Source organism: Argopecten irradians, chromosome 4 (assembly GCF_041381155.1).
Source record: "Argopecten irradians isolate NY chromosome 4, Ai_NY, whole genome shotgun sequence".
Taxonomy (NCBI): domain Eukaryota; kingdom Metazoa; phylum Mollusca; class Bivalvia; order Pectinida; family Pectinidae; genus Argopecten; species Argopecten irradians.
Window position 1 is genome coordinate 35,748,180 of NC_091137.1, and position 16,826 is coordinate 35,765,005.

At 34.5% G+C, this 16,826-nt stretch overlaps 1 protein-coding gene across 1 annotated transcript in view; it reads right to left on the reverse strand.

Moving 5' to 3' along the window:
• LOC138321475 (arylsulfatase J-like) overlaps window positions 1–16,470 on the reverse strand; it is a 42,560-nt gene extending 26,090 nt beyond the window's left edge. The window contains exon 1 of the mRNA XM_069265201.1: window positions 16,096–16,470. Within this exon, the coding sequence (XP_069121302.1) occupies window positions 16,096–16,353 (258 nt within the window). The 5' untranslated portion in view covers window positions 16,354–16,470. The remainder of the gene's footprint in view (window positions 1–16,095) is intronic.
• Between the last annotated feature and the right edge of the window lie 356 nt (window positions 16,471–16,826).

Consider the following 16,826-nt stretch of genomic DNA (forward strand, 5'->3'; position numbering starts at 1 on the left):
TTATCAAATATTAGATTATATATTCGGCGCATTGATTTAGAATTACAACTACTGAAAAACATTGCCTACATGTATATAATTGAAAATAATCAAAAGTCAAAATACGACCGACACAAAGTCGATCAAGTTATCAATATATGACTTATATATACATTACGGAATTCACATTACTCGGTAACATTATAACCCAGCTATATGGAAATAATTAATAAGTCTTTGTAGAGGTTCATCCAAGGGTTCAACCAGTTTATCAGTATTGATCAGTATTTTAAATTTTGAATTTACTACTCACCGATATCAATTTTCACCACGTATCACTACTGAAAATAGCGCCAAAATAAGTCCTCACTGTCAGACGGTCACTCAGTGTAAATCCTCTAGTCTATCTATATTCGAATCTCAATTATAACTTAACCAGATGCTGAACTGAATGATTAACAATTCTCACCTGTCTATCATGAAAATTACATCACAAAAAAGTTATAACTATTGGAAAGGCTCACACTAAGGAACACATATTCTGTTACCTTGTTCTCTGTACCTATTAATTACATAGAAGCCCTTCTAACGCAATTGATTACCTATTTTTCTGTAAGTATCCGATAAACAGTAATCCAGACAAGTCACTATATATGAGTCCAAATGCGTTCAATCCACTGCATTACTCCACATTATTAGTCGGTACCCCTATATCTAACGGGATTTTATTACTTTGACTTAACAATTCTAACAAGTACCAGGACAATCAAGACATAAATTGTCTCCTTGGTAATAGGTCATAAGGTCAAACCCCGTTTATCAAGGGTGGTCTTGATTAGATTTTAATACAGAATTAATACTGGATAAGCATTTACAAATTTCATTGTGGGGTTTTGCACCCCCCTTAACATCATCATGCATGGTTTTGAGATAAGACACATGTAATTAATCGCCTCTAAACTAGCCAGTGTGTAAACTGTACAGATGACATTTTAAATTGATAAGGTTAGGGCGGTTAACAGTCTGTTTGTCATCCGATGTGGCACCTGTGCCGTGGTCAATGGCTTGACTTACCTTGTGATGCAACAATTTACAAATGTAATAAAAATGCTTTGCTATAAATTTTTTAAGCATAAATTTATGTTTTACACTATTGAGACAGCGAATTAAAACTATTTTCACAAACTGAAAGGTAAAAAAATTTACCTCGTGCCGCCCACATGTATAATCCTCACCTTGAAGTTGGTATGATAATATGCGTTACAAATACGGTAAAGAAAATCCGATTTTTTTTTTTTATCGTGAACGTTTTTTAGCGGGTATCATTCTTATAGTACAACTGGTATACACGTGATATATTGTTAATGTTTTTTTTTTATTTTGTTTCAATCAGTCGTGATTTCAATTGTATTACTGCTTTTGTATTTTCAAAAAAGATTGTAATTATCTGCATAGCTATGCATATCAGCGTAGATAAATCACCACAGAAAGCCTGGGACCTGCCCATAGAAAATTATGCTCATGTTCCCACATTATGATCGCTCTAAAAGAAATCTTTTAATTTAAAGCTATCCACCTATGATATAGATGTCTATTACACACACTGTGACACAAAAAAAAAAACAGTTTCAAACAGAAATATCGAAAAAAAGGGGTTAGTGAAACTCAAAGGAATTTGTAATTTTGTCGGAGCCCGCAAAGATTAATATAACACCTGCCATCATAAGTTATAAAAACTTGAAACAAGAACTTTTTCCAAAATCAAGTAATAACCACATTTTTTTAACTTTTGTGATATAGATCAAACACGGGTGTATCAAAAACACTAGGCCTAAATGTTTAAAAAAAATACTCATCATTTTTGTAGGTGGAACAGATTTAAATCAAAAAAATACTCCTGTAAAAAGATCTGTGTAAGAAAATAATAACAAATAATTTTTTAGTAAAGTCTTACCTGTTGTGATGCTTGTATGTATATCCGAGTTCACACAGCGTATGTCCGTTAAAAACAGCCCAGCGTCCAAACTAAACCCGATTTTCTTGCCATACCCGACATGACGTCACATGTACTTTGATAAGCGACTTCCAAAATTAGATATTTTTAACTTTCATTTTCCCTAAAATCTGAAGTCTCAATAAACGTTAAATATGCATTTACAAATTCAACGAATATGCTTAAACAGAAATTGCAAATATAACAGAAAATGCATAGGCCCATATCCCGATGTCTCAAGACTACACCCATTTACACACAATTCCTCAAATGCCATTCCAAATAAGGCCAGTATTTTGTTTCTATTACTGAAGCTGACCGTCCACTAAATGTATTCTTGCGCGCACTCGCCCGAAGACGATCTGTATTGCCAGGGTTGCCTTTAAAGGCACTGAATTTTTTTTTTTTATATATTTTGCACTTTAAATTCTAATAAATACAAAATATATAACTGAAACTCAAGAAACTTAATCACCCTTTTAACTGCACATGCTAATCCATATCAATGATTGTATACATTCTATTGATATACTATATATATATATATTTATATATGTATGTATAATAAATGATGGTTTATTTTTACCGTCAAAACAAACGAGAAAACTGATAGACTAAATACTGGGTATAGACAGGTCTAATTCATATCTATATAGGTTATATATAAGGGAATTGTTATGAATATTATCTACAGTTTTACATGTGTTTTAACAGTCAATGTATATACTTTTACTTAAAATGTCCTGATATCAGCGGCTTTATAAATTAGACGGTGTCGCTTTAAAAAACCTACCAACGGGGGGAAAAAATGTCTGGTGACATAACTCATGTCAACAATTTTCTGATTAAATCCGCCAAGTGGGGATTGGGGAGTGCGGCGAGAGCCTTCACTGATGGCTTTATCAGTAACCCAATTATTACACAGCAGGTAAAAAATATATGTTGACAGGCATGAGTGACTTTCCGGCGTAGTAATACATCTAACCACATTAACTTTATCTTTATAGACAAAATGCGCTAGGTTCTTTCAGTAATCACTACAAATATCTGTTACATATTAAATATAGTACTGAGTTATTATAACTTTCAATTAGGTACAAATTTTTAAGGAACTATTTATCATGGTGCAAGGATATGTAAAGAGGCCAGGACCAACCCATGCCAATATAGCATTCAGTAGTATTCAATGCAGGCGCCGGACGAGTTGGCGAGTTGACTTGTTGAGACTGCATGATAGCTAGAGTCGGTACAACCGACTTCGTCGGTTTCCCCGACTAAAAATAAAAGCCGTTTCGGAAAGGTAGTGGCCCTTTAACTTCTCGAAATTCTCTTGGAAATGCACCACAGTATGTACAACAAAAGCAGAATGTAGTACAAGGTGTCTCAAGATTTTGCTGAAACCATTCATTCCAGTACTAGTGTTGACATTTCAAAATTACTCAGCTATAACTGAATTCAAGTGTTCCCAGTGTTGAAATGGATTGTGATTTACATAAATATACTGACATCCCAGAAAGCCAGCCAATGTATGAGCAACAAACTGCTGATATTGATTCAGACATTGAAAGTGTAAAAAGCTCTGATTCAGGTTCTGAGGATAATGATTATCTAACACAACACCGGCAAAGTGCTTCAGAAGATGATCTAACAAGGTCCATCTGATGAGGATTACTAAGACTGTGCATATAAAATCAGAACTGCCATGATCAAACTGCAGAGATCAAAGCTAGAAGACATTGCCCCTGTCTATGATGGAGCCAGGATTACTAACGGGGCGAGTATGTTGTTACATAAAATATACAGCGTTGTAACATTTGCGCATGAAGAAAATCTGACTGGAACTGCACCTTAAACATCTTGGGAGGCCGTCCTTAAAAAACTTCTAGGACTTACTGAAATACATTGCAAGGAAAACAATACCATACCAACGTCACTTCATATATTTAAGAAATGGTTCAAAGATCTAAAAATTCCTCCTAAGAAACACATGTATTGTTCATCTTGTTTAATGGGTGTTGAAAATGAAGTAGATAAATGTCCAAATTCATTATGTGGATTTTCATTAACAAAAAAAGGAAAAGTTTATTTTGTTGAAATTTCTATTGTGGAACAACCAAAAAAACTTTTCTTGACAAGATTTGTATAGAAAATATTATGTTTAGGTTTAAAAGAAAGAAAAAAACCTGTGAAAACATAGAAGATATTTATGATGGGAAATATTATAAATCATATAGTCGTTTTCTTTCTTGTCTAAACAACCTTTCATTAATTTGGGAATACAAATGGAATTCCACTTTTTAACAGCTCACAGGTGTCATTAGGCCCACTCCTGGCCACTCCAGTTTGCTATCTCAATGAACTTTCTTACAAACATAAGACGGGATCCTAAAAATTTTCTTTTGTCGATTTATGGATTGGTCCAAAGAAACCACAATTTGCTTTACCATTTCTTATACACTTTTATGAATGACATTAGAAATACTGGAAAATGGTTTCGATTGTGGAAAACTGATATGGAAAGAAATTATTCATAATTAAAGGTATGTTAATAGCTGGCGATCAGCTGATCTTCCAGCAAAATCTGCTGTGTGTAACATGGCCCATTATAATGGAAAGTATAGTTGTCCACATTGTTTTACAGACCTAGGACAAACTCCATAAAGCTGGAAAGGGAAGTTGCCATGTTTTCCCATTTCAGTTTGATAACCCATTAGGTCCCAAGCGTACACACATAAACAGTCAATAGAAATGGCCCAAACAGCCTCTGACATTGGTAATACAACATACGGTATAAAGGAAACCATGTTGGTTAACCTTTTTTGAAATGTACAATTTTGTAATTGGAAACTGCACAGACTATATGCACTGTGTCCTTTTGGGCGTAACAAAAAGACTCGCATCATTATGGTTTTCAAAGGACCATTCTGGTAAAAGATTCAATTTTTTACATGATCTTGAAAAAAAATGACCGCTTAAAAAATTGAAACTTCCATTAAAAATAAGGAGGATGCCACGTTCCATAAATGACCTGAAGTATTAGAAAGCGTCGTAGTTTAGGTCCTGGCTTCTTTTTTATGCCCCTGTCCTTTTATTGGATATATTGACAAAGGAGTACTATGAACATTTTCTTTACTTAGCAATGGTATCTTCATTTTATTACAAGAATCAGTGCTTGAAATGATCTAAAAACAGCTGAAATTTTTTAGAACACTTTGTTGCCAGATATTCAGATCTATACGAAGAACGTTATTTAACACTAAATGTCCATTTCCTGTTGCATCTTCCAGAAAATGTGCTGCAGTTTGGGCCATTTTGGGTTTTATTCTTGCTTTCGTTTTGAAGATGCAAATGGTTATCAAGATTCTTTTTGAATACAAAATATGAAATGTTTCAATAGATATTTCAGTTATAGGAAAAAAGAAATATTACATTTTGACCATGATGCTCTTTTTATTTTATTTTAGTCAAGAGTACTGTATGGTGGAACAATTGATACGCCTGCCGAGTGTCATATGTCATCATATATTATCTAGTACAGTATAAAATACAATTTGCATCATTTTATAAGATCTAGAGTGGCTATCATTTGCAGTGCCATAGCTATTAAATGATTTTCACTAGTCATACAAATGTAAAGTATTTCATTTTCATTTTGAGGAAAACATTAGTACAACGATAGCTCCAGACAAAATTTTGTTACAGAAATTAACAAAGGACAATAATTTTGTAAATAATCTTGAAATAAAGATCTTTTCAGGGAGACTAAACTTCATGTCATTATCATATATATATAAATATATACCTTTGAAAGAAAAAAGTAGATCTCCAGACACAATTTCATACCGAAACTAAGAAAGGGCAATAACTTTTCCAAAAATCATGGAATCAAAATTCTTTTCGAGGAGACAAAACTGAATACCCTGTCATAATTCATATTAAAGAAATCTGTTGAAAAATGTTGAAATCTGTAGACAAAAATAAAAATATCGAAATCAATAATTCAATGGCTTAAAGGATTTGTGCAGCCAAAATTTTTTATAATACGTCAGGATATTGTTTTGGATGAATGAAAAATCGAGTCCCACCCAACGAATCGCCTAGCTTTTAGTGCTATCGGTTGGTTTTGGTCGTGATTTACGGGTGGTGTCGACTACGGTTCAGAGATAATGAGCTCGGCGGTCACGTGGTCTTGTGATGTCACAGTAGTCGGCGGCTACACAAGGTAAGCCTAGTACTATACATCTATACAGCACATATACGTATACGTTAGATCTACAATTTGAGTTTTTCGAGTAAATGGTTATTCTAGCTTTATGAAGTAGATATTTTCAGTTTCAAAACATTCCATTTACACTATTTCAAACAAGCATATATCTAACTTTAGATTAGATAATCAGTCCAATTTGATAGCGATATCAAAATGATGTTCGGATCAGTCTGGACTTAGATTTAGATAGCATATTATGTAAATTTATGTGTAATAAAAACAGTATAATATAACACTATCTTTTTACGAGTAAAATCACAAAAATAAGCATGAATATATCTAGATTGCGTGTTTTTATTTCAAACTTCTGTCATAACGATGCACGGCACAGTTTTTGAGTAAACATAAAATGTGGACGGTTGTCAGTTATGTGATATTGGCCGAAATTGATAAAAGAAAACTCATGTTTTTTTGGTGTGCTAGTTTCACTTCCGCCAACGTCACAGGCAAAGCAAATATTCATTCGACGCGTTCAGTACAGTATTAGTGATGTCGATCAGCGTTTTAGGCACAGCGGATTTATACCGGATGTGTTTATTTGATAAATACAATCTGTTACAATTTCTTTCTAAGTACATAAACTATGGATATTTCCCGAACAAAACAAAGTGGAACTCCATTGTTAAAGACATTGTCTCAACCTATGAGAACACAGAGCTTCAACTTCGATTAAGCAGGGATAAAGACTTTGTAAGGTTTAAATACGTACACAACACATACAAAAAAACATTATGTTCTGCTAAATACAATCAGAAACAGCCGAACACTTGAATTTCGTGAGACATGTTATGAAAATACTGTGTGTTCCATATACAGATGTGATAAGAGTGTGTGTATCCGGTGGCGAATTATATCGGGATGCTGTGCTGCATCTAGTGACGCAATGTTCGGCCACTCAGCTATTCAGATATGCCTACTTTGGTGTTTTGCAGGACACTTGTCACGAACTCGCTGCATGCCTCTAAATGAGGAACAGATGTTGCATATATTGCTGGGTGGGACGCCTCGGATTTATGGGCGCCTGGGTATTCCGGAGGAACGAAGACATGAACCCCGGATGCTGGGAATGCGCTTTCTGTGCCATTGTATCCCACTGAAAACTGACTTTGATATTTTATATCACCGCAATATGCCTATCTAAATAGTGTTACTCATGACTAGGGAGTTTAATAATTAATATTAGAAGTTTATATTACTATATATAATTAGATAGAACCTATTCAGTTTGATTTCATAGACATTATTTTAGACGGATCGCAAAACTCATTCAATGAAACTCTAAATGTGTTAGAATTTTTTGGTAAGGTTTCTGGCTTGAAAGTCAATATGACAAAACTAAAGTTATTTGGATTAGGAAGAAAAAATTAAGTGCTGACGTATACCATCATAGATGGAAACTTAAATGGGGTGAAAATTTTGCTTGGTGTTGATTTTTCAGTTAATTTAGATGAAATGACTAGCATAAATTACACGAAAGTGCAAACTAACATTAAACTTTCATTCAACATTTGAATACTTTATTCTTTAATTTCATTTGGCAATCACCAGTTGATAAAATCAAAAGAAAAACATTTATATCAAATTATGAAAATGGTGGTCTTAAAATGGTTGATATTTCTGAATTCATATCTAGTTTGAAATATACATGGATGCGAAGGCTTCTTAAAAGAAATAGAAAATGCTGGATTAATATTTTTGAAGCGCAACACTTCCCAATATCAAATGTATCAGATTTAGGAACTGATTTTATCAAAAACCATAAAACAAATAATACATTTTGGATGCATGTTTTCCAGGCATGGGTTACGGTATCTGAAGAAGTACAGGTGAGAAACTTCTTCAGAATTTTTAAGACTTCCTTTATGGTACAACCCTATTTTTTGCATTTGTAATAAATCCTTTTTTAACAAAAATGGTTTGATAAGGGTGTTCGAAATGTTTGTGATTTATTAGACCAAGAGAATAATTTTCTCTTTCTTTTAATGATTTCAAACAAAGATTCGGTATAGAATCAGAAATTTTTTGCTTTATCTAAGTATATGCAGTGTTGTATCAAGGAAATATGTTAGAATCTAAATTTAAACCTTAGTATGTTAAATAAACTAGATAGACCATTCATACCTAGCCTAGAAAGTATTAAGGGATGTAAAAAACATATATTTTTGTTTAATTGACAAAAATAAAGGTTTGATAACATCAGAGCAGAACTGGAAGCAACAAGCTGTCTTTAGAAACATACACTGGAAAAGCAAATATAGAATACCTTTTCTAATTACCAAAGATACATCAATACAATGGTTCCAGTATAGACTACAACACCGTATACTCCATTTGAATAATTACTTGAAAATAAATTATAAATATTTCTGGAAATAATATATGTAATATCTGTAATACAGAAGTTGAAACCATAGAACATGTTTTTTGGTATTGTCAAAAATCTTTTGAAATATGGCAAGATATGAAATATGCTTATTTAAATATCACTTATTATCAAATGTAACTACGTCCCCTAAGGGATTATTATACCAACACCTTATAGATAGTCATTGTATACAATTTTATTTGTGCAAACCGATCGAAAATAAATACAAACAAATGTTAACCAAGTTTAGGATATCTGCCCATAAATTAAATATAGAAATAGGGAGGCATCAAAAATGTAATAAGAAGAAACAGAATTTGTAACAAATGTAATTTAAGGGATATAGAAGATGAGTTTCACTTTATTTTGATTTGTCCATTTTATATTGATCTCAGGCGATAATTAATTAAACAATATTAATACATGAAACCATCGATATTTAAACTGATACAATTGCTTAGTATTGAAATTGTCAGGGAGTTATCAAATTTAGGGAAATACTTGTATTTAACTTTTAAGAGACGATGATCGAAAATATAAGTTAAGTTGATATTACGTTTACATTTTATTGTATAGCGAATTTTGTATTTTATGTCATTCTCCACTGTCTAATTACATTGTAAATATATCTACAAATGTAATTATACATATGTACATGTATACATGTTTTGTACCTATAAGTCTAAGGGCTTTTGGTTAATAAAAGATTGAAAAAGATTGATACCTATATATATATAATTAGCCATGCCTTTGGTTTGATGGTTATGTAATACCTGGACCAAGATGTTGTTTAAAAAAAAAGAATCTACCTGTACACAACGCCATTCATCGAACTCACCTGTAATTACCTGGCCGCGGGCAATTTGCTATTCGATGGACTATATCGGGTATTTTCGGTCAATCGTCTAACTGTCTTTTTTTAATCTGCACTATAATTAGCAGATTGTTATGACAACGGATTATAGTCTATTTAAGAGAAGTTAACTTGAATTTACCTGTGTTTTATTACACTGTAGATTTCGCCTGTGGTACTTGTACACTTATTCCATAAGGGTATATGTATGGAAAATTATATTACATGGAAACATCTATTAATTTGTTACAATTTTTGTGGATCTCAGGTAACAGGTATGTTCTTGGAACATATTCTATAATTAATTAACCAGTGGAACACATCAAACTTTATAAATTTAGTTATTTTCGGTACTAATTTTTAAAGTTCCTTTTCTGTATTTCTGACAAACATATAATATATACATACATACAACTACATTAAACTTTATCTAACTATACACATAAATGCTTTTTAACATAGAAAAATAGTTTATGGTAATATGTAATCATACAGTTTATGTATATATATGCTATCTTTTCATTATAAATCAACCTTTTTGACAATTTTACTGAAATATACTGCAATATATCGTCATTTTTAGGGGCCCCATTGTGCCGATATGCCGGCAGAAAAAATTTTACTTTTACGTTCATTAATTGAACATGTGTGTCATATCCAAAATAGGAATTTATTATAAAAAGTCATTGTTCGAACTTATCACTAGCTAAAAAATGTTGTTTTTCCATGAACTGATCCGGGAAGTTAAAACTGTTAAATTTATAATGTTAACGAAATTTCAAATTCAAGCTCAAAACATTTGACACAAATTTCTCATTGCTCTTCAGTTATGGTATGATGTTCAATAACATTCGCATTCTCTCTCAAATAATTTGCAGTCTGCAGAAGTCTATCTTCTGTAGAAATGCTTAGGGTTTTTTATAGTGTGATAAAAGTGATGCGCATTGATAATATATCTCTGTGTATATTGCAAAAATCAATGCAAAATTCATTAAGTTTTGCAGGTTACTGTTTTTCGTTATTACATGTAAACATTTAAAACAAAAGATGTGTCTCAATTAATCTAAATATTACCTATTTCTGACTAATATGTATAATTTAATTTATTTAATATCTCATTACCTTTGTATATCATTTTCATGGAGGAGAGTTTAGGTGACCATATGGGATTTTTCCACAAAAATTGCGACGAATCATTCATCCTTGAGGAACAAATAACATGAATTTTCTCAATGTTCTAAAACATACTGGTAACAAATGTATTACAGTATATGTTTGTTTTTCTTTCTTGTTTACTGTAGAATTGGAAATGTCGGGGACATCGGTAAAGTTTTGGTATACAAGCTAAGGTATATGGTATATCAAACGGTATATGGTGATAATTAATTAGATACGTGTATAGGTTTACATGTATACTGTTACTTTATCACTCCTTACATTTAAGTGTTTTATGATATCTGATAGTGGAATGTGTGTATTAATTGCTTTTCTTGTGAAACTTCTTCTAAATCTTGGATGCATTTTTGTTCCTTTTATTTCAGATCTCAGTGGTGAAAATACAAATAAATATCAGTCACCGTGTATATTTACTTGTATACTGTTTACAGAATTATCATCCTACATAGAAGTGTTTTCTGATAATGATAGTGGAATGTGTGTGTATTAATTGCTTTTTCTTGTGACACTTACTTCTATATCTTGGGATTGTGCAATTTTGTTCTGTTATTTACCATATCTCAGTGCCGTGCTGAAAATAAGTAATAAATATAGTCCGGTGTATATTTACATGTATAACTGTTTACATTATCATCCTACAAGATAGAAGTGTTTATGATAATGATAGTGGAATGTGTGTATTAATTGCTTTTCTTGTGACAACTTCTTCTAAATCTTGGATGCAATTTTGTTCTTTATTTCATATCTCAGTTGTGAAAAAAATAAAATATAATTAGTACTGTATATATTGATATCTCTCTATTTCCCCCACTTTTGACAAACTGTAGGTAGCTCAGATAAACGAAATACAGGTAGCCACAGAGTAAAAATTAATATAGAACTGACTTTAAACTGGTTTATTTCATTGTTCTCCTATACCAACACTTTTCTTTTGTGCTCGCAAAAAGTGGGGCAAATGGAGGAACAACCTGTCAATCAGGTTAGAACAACCGTTAATTGGATCTAAATTTAGTCGCCTTTTACAATCAGAAATAGCCAAGTTGAACGGATGCTAGAGGGGCAGCTGGTACAATTCTAACGCCCTACCTGCAGGGCAATCTCTCATACCTACTGGCTGGTCTAGGGCAAAACACTCATGTCGCCTGAGGCTGTATTGCACCATGCAATAAAGCTTCGCAACGTCACAGGGTCAACAAAATCAATATATTCAAGGCAGAATTTTAACATTTTTTTTTGAAAAACAAGACTTGATTATCTTTAAAAGATACTAACAACGGGATTTGCGTTGAAAATATCATGCAATTTTTCGTGTATGGAGAATTGACTTGCATTTGAATTTATTTCTTTGGTTTGTTTGATTATTTTAACGTCCTATTAACCAATGTAAGGACGGCCTCCCATGTACGTGATGTGTTGCGTGTATGTGTGGGAGGTGCGTGTTTTTGAAGACTGCAGTATATTCGTGTGGTGTCTTCTTGTATAGTGGAACTGCTGACCTTTTTAAGGTGCTATATCACCGAGGCACCGAAGTCGTCCAACTCCCGTTATGCTGAGCGCTAAGCAGAAACTACCACTTTATCGACTTTGGTGTGTCCCGGCCAGGGGACAGAGCCCAGAGCCTACCTCACAGGGTCGAGCGCTCAACAGAATGCCAAAAGTGAGGCCGTGTCAAGGGATACATTATGAAGAACAAAATTAGTTAGGAAGAAGAAAAAAGATAAGATCCTAAATTTAGTCGCCTTTTTACGATCATGCAAGATAGGGGCAGCAGGTTAAATTCTAACGCCCTACCTGCAGGTCAACATGACGTCACAGTGAAAAAAGTAGTAGCTACGGGTAACGTCATAATTAATATTATAGCCATCAACATACACAGTCACGATATATTTATCAAGAGACCAAAAATGGGTTGTTTTGACTTTTTTAAGTGTCTGAAGCACAACAGAAACCGAAAATACATTAATACATGACAGAGGAGGAAGTGGAAGGGATGACGGAAAGAAGTGATTCCGTCTGGAAATCGCCCCACCGTCGCGTGGACTAAAGATCCTATTTACATTTCCTATCCCTGTACGGGAAGTTAAAGGCACGTGCTGGATTGTGGAAAGGGACCCTATAATTTATACGTGTCAGCCACCACCACCACCGTCTCCACCTCCAAGAAACAAAAAGAAAAAATCAGATGTTTCCGAAAGTGTCTTCTATTCCACGTAAAAACAGATCTTAGAAGAACCCTCTGCTTCTGCCAGGTGAACCATCAAAGACTCCGACGTGTATCAAAGAATGGTGGCAATACAGTATGTCATTGCCAGCAACGTTAAACTTGCCAAACTTCAACGAACAGAAACAATCATATCTAAAACACCAGAGACAAAAACGTAATACCGGTTAAAGGAACTATCAGTTGGCTGAAAGATTGTCAGCATCTTGAAGTTTTTGAGAGAGACATACCATGAACCTGATTGTGATTACAAGACATCTGTTTTTTATGTATTTTTTTGATAATTGATAAAATGTGACTAGTATACAAATTATATTCGCATTGATAAAATACATCGACATTGTGTTGAATTTTTATTTTATTTTGACCTTCTTGAGTTTGTTTTTCGGAGATACATGTATTGATCACAATCGCCAGGTTGTTTTTCAGACGGTCCGCTTTCGTCATGTAGTGTAATCTGTCCGGTTAAGAGTGCAAAATAAGAACCAATTATTAAAGCGGTAATGTATGTGTATTTTATATTTAAAAGACGTTTCAGAAGTTTAAAAAATGCAGCTTCCATAATATAATTCCATTTTAAAATGATTGAACCCATGACGAACTCTAGCTATAATTTTGAATTTCTGAAGTAGAACTTTCCAAATACAGTATATACATAAAAGTACGTTAACACATCAATTGTTCCAATAAACTTAAAATATGATCGATATATAGAGAATACACGCTTAGTATCTTACAATACAAGGTTTATTTTGGTGCGAGACTTAGGAAAGCCGAGATGACGAGGCTATGCCGAGTCATCTCGGCTTTCCGTGTAGAGCACCAAAATAAACCTTGTATTGTAAGATACTAACCGTGTATTCTGTTTATCCTGCAACCATTATGGCATTCAAAACGAAAGCAACTTGACAGTTCCTTGCTTTGTTTCGCTCGAAGCGAGACGATTCTTTGATGCGGAGGTAAAGATTCATTCACTTAACCGAATGGGAGTGCACTCCTTTCTACTGCCGTGGGAAATAAATAAGCGCATTCACAAACAGTCACAGTAATTATATTCAGTGTGATATATCACTGAAAGGAAATGAAAATACTCAAATTAAAATAAATACCCATTAAAGAATTACTTAACAATACATACCTTTGTCATATATGAGCCAAGAAAAAGACGGCACCGCCATACTAGATTTTCGATATCGTAAAAATGACGTCATTTCGGTGAATGTGACGTCACGTTTTAGCGGGACTGAATGACGTTTCATTCAACGGAAGGTTCAAGTTCTGGGTCAAGTTAGAAAAAGTGCCGTCAGATATGGAACAAATTCACGTGATCGTATTGACGGATAAAGCATATCGTATTGACGGATAAAGCACAAGTTTATCCGGCAGTAGTTATCGGTCAGTATGTGGGACAGTTGCAGGATAAAAAGTTGTACATTGCCTAGTGATGCCTAATCCACTTATCTAATTAAAATAAGACTTATAAATCCGTTTCACTACTTATTTGTTTGTTTGATTATTTCAACGTCCTGTTAACAGTCATGGTAATGTAAGGATGGCCTCCCATGTATGCAGTGTGTAGCGTGTGTGAAGTGTGAGTTGTATGTTTTGGAAGACTGTGAAGTGTGAGTTGTATGTTTTGGAAGACTGTGGTATGTTCGTGTACGTTGTGTCTTATGGTATAGTGGAACTCTTGCCCTTTTATATTATATCACTGAAGCATGCAGCCGAAGATACTAAGCAACACACACCACCTGGTCACATTATACTGACAACGGGAGAACCAGTCGTCTTACTCTGTGTATGCTGAACGCTAAGCAGGAGCAGAAACTACCACTTTTATAGACTTTGGTGTGTCTCGGCCAGGGGACAGAACCCAGGGCCTAACTCACAGGGGGGCCTAACTCACAGGGGCGAGAGGTCAACAAATGGCCAAAAGTGAGGCGGTGTCAAGGGAGACGTTTAGGAAGAAGAAAATTAATTAGGAAGAAGAGAAAAGATAATATCCTGAATTTAGTCGCCTTTTACGATCATGCAATAGGGGCAGCACCACGATGCTCTACGCTACGCTGGTATTGGAGCGTAACATATAGAGCGACATTACAAGTCCCCAACTTTAATTAGATTGTCTAAACCAACAATACCGGTGTAACGTTGCAATATCGGTTGCAGGATACGTCCGGGGCGATTCTCTGGGACGTGGTTATCGGGCTGCTCGTCATAGAAAGGAAAGATCGTGTTTTCCTCCTTGAACCCCTCATCTGCGTCATCCTTGTCCACGGGTATTCTCAACTTCGTCTGCGCATCCTCGGTTGGATTCACTGTCTCCCTTTCCACTATACTCCGACGACTTTTCCTTTACCAACTGGAGGACCTTGTCCGTCTTGTTGTCAAGCTGTTCCTTACCAGTTAAGAATCATCTTGGTTTCGAAAACAGCTTCGCTCATCCCATCGGCAGCGTGGCGTATCGGTCCGCTGTGGTTACGGATGGTGTCACTGGTTGCGTCTAATGCTATCTTTCCACTGTCCTCTTTTTACTGTCGAACCAGTCTTCTTCATGAAGCCCATCATCGCGTCGAAAATATGCGTATTATATATATGCGTATACGTATACCACTTATCGTACATGCAAGTATTCAAAATACAGATAACAAAACTGTCTAGGAATGTATTGAGGCCAGCAAAGTTTTGAAAAATTACGCAATGTTTTGCGAAGTCGTTTGTGTTCGTTTCGTTTCTTAGTATATCCGTGGTCGTTGTAATGTTTAATTTTGTTGGAGCGGCTTGAACAGGAACTGTTTAAGTTTTGCTCGTCAAGCTTTGATGTGAAATATGCTGAGAAACGAATGCAACCTCTCGCATTGCTATATTTTAATGAACAACGTCTATATATCGAGTCTAGATTAGGCCTATTGATGCTTCTTAGTATATGTATTTCAATCCGTCTGTTTGCTCCATATTTTAATTATTTCCTACACGATAATTCAGTTCCACACGTACATGGGGCCAAGGACGTATGATGGGGCGAAAATTTCTAAGAAAATTTACACGAAATAATCAAATACCACACATTTACGCTCCAGCGAGTAAAAACGGGAATATGTTTTAAAAGATTCACTTATGTTTCAAAAAGAGATACTCCTTTTCCCACCAAACCGGTATGTTGACTGAAAATTCATTGTTCTGATTGACCAATATTGAGTGAAAATATCAAAGCTAACATGTACATGTACATATAACATACCTGATACCTTCCTGACATAATTTGACTCCTAGTCGGCGTACAGATGGGCTGTACATAATAATTTTCGAGTCTGACGCCCTCTCCGGACAACTTGTCCAGGTTTGGCGTCTTGATTTCAGATCCATGATAACCAATGTCATTGTAGCCATAGTCGTCCGCAAGCACAAATAAAATGTGCGGCTGCTTTGTTTCGGCACATTGAACGAGGCAAACAAGCAGTGACACCAACGCAGAGAAAATCCCATTCACCGCTAGCATTGTGACAATATAATAACAAATGCCACGCTTGATCCAGGGCAATATTTCAGTGCGCCTAAAGCATGTAAACAAATCAAAGCGAAACCCTTGTTATACGTTTCGGCCCAACTCCGGCAAATTACACAATTTCGACTATTCTATCTGTAATGTCATTTTATCTAAATGTAAAGCTTGATAAAACTCTTTACTCTAAATCAATTAACATTATGTACGTAATGTAAATAATGTGAAAACAGATACAGAGAAATACAGGTGTCACGTATCTGTTAAACTCGTCTTTATAGAAAATTTCATATGAGGTCGAAAGGACCCATTTCTTGGTACGATTTGGAACGTCCATTGCGATTTTGGGACGATTTGACTGACTGTCGGTCTCGTGACATAAACAGGAAGTGCTCGGAAGTCGAGATTGCTGGATTAAAAAATTACTTTGAACTCTTGTCAACAGATTTATTCATTTTTTTTTTGTTTTT